Source organism: Miscanthus floridulus, chromosome 2 (assembly GCF_019320115.1).
Source record: "Miscanthus floridulus cultivar M001 chromosome 2, ASM1932011v1, whole genome shotgun sequence".
In the NCBI taxonomy this organism is placed as follows: domain Eukaryota; kingdom Viridiplantae; phylum Streptophyta; class Magnoliopsida; order Poales; family Poaceae; genus Miscanthus; species Miscanthus floridulus.
Window position 1 is genome coordinate 136,991,765 of NC_089581.1, and position 8,313 is coordinate 137,000,077.

The window sequence follows — 8,313 nt, forward strand, 5'->3', positions numbered from 1 at the left end:
AGAATGATGGATAAGTCTTATGTGTGACTGATCTTTATGAGGCTGTGATATTCACATGGTCCTTGTGGCTGTTTTTCTGTTTTTAGGACATCTTAGACTAGTATCTTGACATATGCTTGGCTGGCTAGCAGCCTATAAATATGTAACCCCAACCCCTCAGGTTGGTATGGCATTTGTGTGAGCTTTGTAAGAAATAGACAAGAAAATTACCCTAACTCCTAGTGTCATCATCTCTCGATGAGAATAAGAATTCTCCTACTACCAAGAGTGAGAATTCAGCGACTACCAATCTACTCACTGTGCCTAGGTCCATTTTCACCCAGCGTCAAAAACGATCAAACGCTACTGAGCACGGACAAGCCTGCTACAGATCGAATTGACGACAGGCACTGCATAAGTGACCGGCACAAGCTGCTCTTTGATGCAACTTCCAATCCCTATGCCCGAAAACAATTTATACTATTACATAAGCAACTGTATAATGCATATTTGCTCAGCATCGATTAGCAACAACCTGGACACCCGTCACCTGTGACCCAACTTAGAAAAGAACGGTCCTTTTTGGCAAAGAGAAAAATATAGCAAACAGAAAATAATTACCCCACAACACCAGGAAAACATATGACATATCTGCCCTCAAAAGAACCTTTTTTTTTCCTAATAACAAAAGAGAAAAACCTGTATATGTCAATTCGGACTCGGACTGCCCAAGAATGCAGCGCAAATCCAAAATGTAGAAGACAGAAAAGGCACATGGATTGCCAGAATTTGAACATGGTTGAAAAATAAAGATAGCAAGACATTGGTGCCTTTCCTAGTTCAGATTTACTACACTAAGCAAGGCTGCAAGGAACAGACCAGGTCATGTTTCAACAATCATCCAGAAGATCGCCAGATTCTTCCTTCAAGTGAGATTACCATAACAGAAACATCATCATGGTATTTCCGGCGATCACCCTGGGGGATATCCAGTAACTCGTGAAAATTCATTCCTGCATGTATCATTAAAAAAAATGACTTAGCTATAAATACAAATTTATTTTCTATCGCCATCAACAATTAAGATTTCAAAAGTACTTTCATAGTCTTATTGCCATCAATAATTAAGGCAGAGGCAGAACTGACCATTCTTCTTGGCTGCACGACAAAGAAGTTCAGCTACAAGGTATTGCGCTGGGTCTCCCTCTGGTACATTTTCCATGAACCACAACACATGCGAAACTACCTCGTCATTGCTGAAATATTGATACAATCCATCTGACGACAATACAAGAAACTGATCATTTGCGCAGAGACGATGGTGAAGTACAGCAGGGTTGCAGCTGATATATGGTGATGTTCCAACATAGTCGATGCGGAACATCTCAAGCAGTGCCTCGTTAAATTTTGGCTGCAACAGGCAAAAAAGACAACTCAACCAATTGAACAGAAGATTATGTTGCAACAAAATAAACATCTTTTGCCTCTTGAAAGTACTGACATCATCCTATACCAATGGAATTTTTATTTGAAGTTTAGTTAAACAAATTAAGAAAAAACTACTGCCACAATTGTCCATAAAATCTGTTCATCTTCAGTTATTTGACCACCAGACCTAGCCTCTTCTGCCCTTTGCGTGGTTATCAAGGCAATAAGGGATGGCTACATTCTAACCGCCACCTTGAAATCTAGGCACTGTAGGTGTGCGTGCTCTAATGTCATATGAACCAGCATGGAGCCCTCTGTTAGTCTGCTGTGTACACTAGCCTTGATCAAACCCCAGACAAATACATACCAAGTTTCCATTATTTAACACAAACAGCACAGAAACAATTGAAGGATGTGGTTCTGGCATGAGAGGCACATCGCACCTCAGCATGATAAAAAAAATGAAAGACTACTGACATAGTCACATAATTGTTTGACATACTAAGATAGGACAAATTATCTGTCATAGGCATGTAAGGTCATATGAACTTACCTTCTTTAGAAAACCAGCACCAAATGCTCTAGTAACCTTCAGCTGTCCCTTTACTCTATCATTAAAGACAGCTTGGGGATCATCAGGATGTTCTACTTTAATCCTCAAGACTTCCTAAAGTGCATCATCACAAAATAAACTGAATGGTTAAACAAATTGTAGCCAGTAGTCACCATTGTGATAGTTCAAGGTAGAACGCTAACCAGATTTAACAATGAAATTTGAAAGAGTAAGTTACATGCTTTAACAAGAAATGTCAAATGTGACTGGATGAAGCAACTGGAGGATTTGTTCTGAGCAGGAATGAAGAAAATATTGAAAAAAAACCCTAATAGTCTTATATCCTCTTCTATGGTTTTTGAGGCGCTGCCTAGGTGTTGAGGTGTACCCCAGCCGCCCAGGCGCCACAAAGTTTTGTCACGCCACATCACCTGGCATCCAGGCGTACCCCCAGCACCACAGGATGCCTCAAAAACCATAACCTTAGCTACAGAAACCAGACTGATTCATTCAAAGACATTTCTAGAAGATGAAAGATATGCCTGATTTCATTTACATCAGGACGTTATAAACAGCGCCAATTAGACACCCTTCCAAATTAATGTCTCCAGGTGTAAAACACTGGACGAAAGTACATAAAAACGGCACTTACAATCTAAAGATCGGGCAATATAAGGCCAGCATCAAACTAGTGAGCAATAAGTTCTCTAGATGCTAAAATGATAATAATGTGAACCCAGGCAGTTTAAGAAGAAACTAGTAGTGATGGCTCATTTCTCTGCTGCAATGTCCAGCACAAAAAATGAATGTTGAAAGGTTGCAAAAGATTACCTTTCGGATAACTGCAAATTTATAAATCAATTGGTATGAATTCATAAAGAGAAAACAATTAAATGGAAGTTAGCACTAGACCTCTCGTCATCTATGAGCTTACATGCAAATAAACTAGGTTGTGGTCTGTAGATCTCTTGTAAAGGATGTACAGAACAATTGTAGCTAGCAAGGTATACTAATGTTCAATAATCAATATAGCAATCCTTATATTTCAAAATTTATTTTAGATATAGAATTTGGTATATTGGACAAACAGAAATATTAGAGTCAACATTTTTGTTTTGAAGAACTTATTTAGCAGTTCCTGCATAGCTAAATTAGTGAGTAAGCTCAACTGATCATGTTAGATAACTCAAAGAAGTCAGGCTGAGACTCTATCTAGCTGGTTGCTGTGGAAACACATAAACAACTGTGTGGTCAATGGCGTTTCTCCAAGCCTAGTTACAGCCCTTTGTCTTGCTGGGGAGGAATCTCAGCTTTGGTGAACGGCATGAGCTAAGGGGCTCTCTTTCCTTACTGCTCCTAGCTCGGGTTTTTAAGTTCATTGGGTCGGGTCATTCTTCTTTCTCTTCAAAGCGGCAATTATAGCTTTATCATGACAGTGGGGTGTGTGTGTGCGTGTTGTAACTCTCTTCTTCTATTGATGCAATGATACACAGCTCTCCAGCATGTTCAAGAGAAAGAAAAAAAAATACTATCTGGCTGCAGTTGAGGACAAAAGGGCACAGTGATTTGCATGTATTCACTGGCACAAGTTTTGAGCAAGAAGTCTATAAAAGGGCAGGGCAGACCCAGTGCCGGAGGCTCCCACATGAGTGGGGTCTGGGGAAGGGAAAAACCGAGGCAAGCTCCTTCACTGGCACAAGTTTGGAGCAAGAAGTCTATGGTCAATTCATTTCAACAAGTGGTGATGATGGGCCAAAGTGCCAAACCAGTACTTCAAAAAGTTCGGTAGCTGGTGACCGGTGAGTTTGAATATTTTTGACCAACTGAAAGGAATAGTATCTAAAAAATCACAGAAGCACATATAAGAGTTAGAGCATAATGTTTATTTTCTAAATAACTTTTTTCCAATTGCTAATTTCCTGTTAACTGAACTACTTACCAATACCTTGTAAAACCACAATATCATGATTTTGCAGTATCAAGTAAAATATTTGGATAGGGCAGCTCCAATGGTAGCTCAAAGCATATTGTTTCATATTTTAATAGAAAAGAGAGAAAAGCTAGCTCTTGATCAAGAGCTAGCTCATACACACATTTCGAGATTGTATGAAGATGTTACGTGGGTCTACACATGTTATGAGATATACCCTAAAAGTTAGTATTATTGGAGAGGTTGTCTTAGAGCTAGTAACTAGCTCATACCATTGCGGGTGCCCAGAGGTGTTGACTCTAATACAATCGATTCTATCAAATTCTGTGCCACAGTCAACTCGAATCAGGACAGGAGACTACATATTTTAGCATCGCTGTATTAACTAAGGCACACTGCACAACTAGAAATTACTATATCGTATCGCTGTTTCCTCAAGGAAATAAAGAAAATTGATCAAAAGAATTGCTAAATCTGCGGGATTGGTAGATGAAGAACTCAAAGTCAAATATGTATATGATAGCAAATGCCATTAGGAAGTGAAAACAAGAATAGGATTTGTTTAACAGAATTATTACCTCCTCAATACTCGTGCTATGGTCAGTTGACAGTTGCACTGCCCTCATTTTTAATCTACAAATTGAGAGTTCCTTAGCTTTTGTATTGCTGTTTAGGTGGCTGTTAGGATTATGCATCGGCGACTCTTCTGATATCCTATCAAGTTCGACACGGACAAGTGACTCCCTTGACCTGTTTCGATGTCGTAAATCTCCTTTTGAGGAACTTGAGCTATTGTACTGATCATTGTCCTGTGCCAAGATTGCTCGGCTATCCCCAAGATTCATGACATATACATCCTGGTCCTTCATCAACATTACAAGGACACATGAACCCATTAATGCAAGCTCTGGATGTCTATCAAGCTCCTTTTCCACAATTTCCATGTATGCTTCCTCTGTTGTTTCAAGTGCTCGTGACATTGCCCTCAATACAGCATCATGCTCTACTGGCCCTGACTTACATCTCCTAGCGACTTCTGAAGATTTTATAACACTTTCATCAACATGAGGTTGATCTCTGTGCCAATCGTAGTTCCATGGGAAAAACTTCTTCTGCAACATTTTTTGCTTTTTGTACATCTTCCTCAACTTTGATCCGAATACAAATCTTCTCGTAACTTGCTTGTGCCCTGATGAAGATGTAGACATTGAACACCCTGTACACTCTTTAAGATCTGTGCCAAGTACACTATCAGCATGTCTTGAACTTCCAAGATCTTCAGAATCATCAAAACATTCTCCAGTTGCTGCCAATGAACACCTGGAGATCTCAGCTGCGTTTCTTGAGCTCCCTTCTGCAGTGCCTGCCTGTGCAACATGCAAGCTCGGTATTTTCCTTTTCTCTGGTGACGCCTTAGATAACCTTTTGTTATAATCTTCTAGCAGTTCCATCTCAAGAAGCTCAAAAAGACGCTTGCTCTTTCTGTTTTCTTTCAAGAACTTGGCATGCTGATCACAATAGGCACTGGTTTCTGTTGCACAGCTACAGCTGGTGTAAAGATCTGCACCTGAAACACCTCTGTTCGAGTTGTGAGATTCTCTATTTTGGAGATCATTTCCCAGATCAGCTCCAGCCATTTCCTCAACTATCTCATCCCTGCCCAACTTCTCACTACTTGAATCCTGTACAGCCAAATCTTTCTCTTCACAGCCGGTACAGTTTGGTTGAACTTGCAAGGCACTTTCATCACCACCCTTTCCAGGTGAGACATTTTGTTTTCCAAAATTACCAAGTTGTTCCTGTTTCCCATTGTCACTCTGGAACCGGCCACTATCATCATGAGGAGCATCCACAGAAGCAGCAACTGATTCACCCTCTTCAAGATTAGATACATGGTCACACCTTTCAGAGCTGTCTTCGTAAACCCAGAGCAGTCCTTCCAGTTCTTTATCAATGGCCTTGTATAGACTGCTCATTAGAAAGTCAGGTGCATCAGGGCCACTAAAACCATCATAAATTCCAATGAACAGCCATCCTTGCTCTTCAGATAGAACAACATGAACCCTATCTTCCCCTGCCTTTCCATGAGCCCACTGAAGGTTCCTCGTCACATTATACTCAGGTTCAGGTATCCCAGCTTCCAACCCATTCTGTGAGCCTTCTGATCTGGACTTTGCGTCCCTTGCCCAGGGCAGTTGAGACATTGGATGCATCAGAAACTTCTGAACCCAGCCTGGATTCTGTGAGCTCCTGCTGAATGTTCTGGACAATGCGGTTTTCATGGGTCTGCTAATCCTATGTACAAGAAGCCCCAGACGAGCCTTCCTCCGGCCATACGAAAGAGGTGCTGAGAAGTTGCTTCTGCTGCCAGCATCGATGGGACCTGACATGAAGGCTCCTCCCTTGTCCAATGGCCCAGACATGAAGCCGGAGCCTTTGTCAAGCGGGCCGGACGCGAATCCTCTCTCCAGCGGCCCCGACAGGAAGGTGTTGAGCGGCCCCGACCCTCGCGGCACCGGCTGCAAGGGCACGGCGGCAAAGGAGGCGGTGCTCTCGAACGCGGCGGCGGGCTCCTGCACGTCACCGGCAAGGGAGACAGTGAGGTTGCCCGTCCTGGCGGAGGACGCGTTGGCGCTGACGGAGGCCCCCGAGATGGTCCGGAAGGTGGTCTCGCCGAAGCTCCTGCAGGGCCGCTGCAGCCCGACGGCCGCGGCGGCGGCCGCCAGGTCGTCGGCTGGCTCGTGCCGGAAGGACCCGCTGCGGGTCTCCGAGTCCATGACGCTAGAATCGAGCGTGTAGCGCTCGGAGTTGGAGGGCGTGATCGCGGGCGAGTCGGCGACGGCGCCCGGGCGGACGTAGCAGAAGGAGTGGCCGAGCCCTTCGTCGAGCGGCTCGAGGAAGTCGAGGTCGACGCCGCCGGCGGCCTTGTCGGGCGGCGCGAAGCAGCCGACGACCCGGGACGTGCTGTTGCCCATGGCCGGGCGGGCGGGCGGCTGGTGGCGCCGCTGCGTCTCAGCACCCCGCGGGAAGAGCGCGCCCCAATGCCCGTCGCCGAGGGCCCCGGGCGGCCGGCAGCATGAGCAGGCGGACGCCGGCGCACGGCGAGAAGCGGTCCCCGAGCTGGTGCCCCACTCCCCGGGCCAGCCGCCCTCGCATCTTAGGCCGCCGCCCACCGCCTGGTCGAGGAAATGCCCCGGCACCGCAACCCCATGCCAGAACCCGCCGCCGCCGCTACCGCACCACCACCCGCCGCAAACTCGCAGAAACCGATCAGGCAGGCACGGAGCACGGACAGCAGCGCCTCCCGCCTCCGCACGAGACCTCCCGGCGGATCCGGAATCTGGCCGGCGGCGAGCGAGCGAGCGAGCGACGGGATCGAGGAATGGGGGATCTACGCGGGGCGGATGCCTGGCTGCGGCGAGCGCGGAGAGGGACGGCCTCGCTCCAGGTCCTCGGGGTCGGGGGGGTTTTGGTGCGATTTGAAATGGGTTGGGAGGAACGGGGGACGGACGGAGGAAAAGGTGGAGAATGGAATCGTTGGAAGCTGTGTTGTGTGTTTGAGCGACCGAGGGAGGAAGTGGAGTGGAGCGCAGACCCGCAGTGGAGTGGAGACGAGAGAGGGGGGGAGTTGGTGCCGCTTTCGGCTTTCCTCCTCCGCCGCCGCCGTCTGTCCGGCCGGCACGCAGCACGCTAGTCGTCGCTAGGGGCTTGCTTGCTCTTTGCACGCTGGCCCCTCGCCGCCTCTCCTGTTTTGGTTGCTTCTTCGTCTTCTTGTTTGTTTCGTCTCTCTCCTTTTTAGGATGTTTTCCCCCCATTTTTCTTATGAAAATAAACTAATTTCTATAAATTTGTTTTATTTCTACAAAATTGCTGCGTTTCAGTAATCTAACTGCCTGATGTTTTGCTTCCAGTTCTTTTGGTTTAGTAAGGAGTTTATAGATTTTTTATGCATAATAATTTGTGGGTCCTAATTTTCATTTCTGATCTGAAATTGTTTCAGGAGGTAGGCCGGGTTTTGCCTTATTGATTACGCTACGCCACCCTAATGTGACAGGAAGATCTTGGGTTTGAGTCATGGTCTCCTCGCATTACATAGGTGAGGATAAAACTTACTACTGACACTTTTCCTCAAACCCGCACAGAGCGGAAGCTCTCTGCACTGCCAAACAATATTCAGCCTTTCTTGCGCGACCAAACAATATCAAACAATATTCAACGTCTGATACAAGTCACAGTCTTCTTGGTGCAAAAAAGACTCACTCGACATGCATGTCCATTCTCATACTCTACCATGTTAGCAGAAAGCAGTCTGGAGGTAGCACCGTAGCAGCAAAGTTCTTGCTTGCTTCAAACCGATGGCAGGGCAGGGGGTCCTGCTTTCTTTTTGGCTTTTAATTTTTTCCTCCCTACTACGGCCGGCCTT

At 45.7% G+C, this 8,313-nt stretch overlaps 1 protein-coding gene across 1 annotated transcript; it reads right to left on the bottom strand.

Moving 5' to 3' along the window:
* Positions 1 to 572: 572 nt before the first annotated feature.
* On the bottom strand, positions 573 to 7,664 carry LOC136530840 (protein phosphatase 2C 32-like). Its single transcript, XM_066523557.1, has 4 exons — positions 4,469 to 7,664; positions 1,961 to 2,074; positions 1,126 to 1,390; positions 573 to 992 (listed from the first exon to the last, which is right to left on the bottom strand). The coding sequence occupies exons 1-4, from the start codon at positions 6,863 to 6,865 to the stop codon at positions 877 to 879; spliced, it is 2,892 nt and encodes a 963-aa protein (XP_066379654.1). The 5' UTR covers positions 6,866 to 7,664; the 3' UTR covers positions 573 to 876.
* Between the last annotated feature and the right edge of the window lie 649 nt (positions 7,665 to 8,313).

Bases quoted from the DNA above. Each gene is read 5' to 3' on its own strand.
- LOC136530840 (XM_066523557.1), bottom strand. From the start codon at position 6,865: ATGGGCAACAGCACGTCCCGGGTCGTCGGCTGCTTCGCGCCGCCCGAC. The intron at 1,391-1,960 runs GTAAGTTCATAT...TGCCTGTTGCAG, and splicing joins GTGCTGGTTTTCTAAAGAAG to CCAAAATTTAACGAGGCACT. The intron at 993-1,125 runs GTCAGTTCTGCC...TGATACATGCAG, and splicing joins TCGTGCAGCCAAGAAGAATG to GAATGAATTTTCACGAGTTA.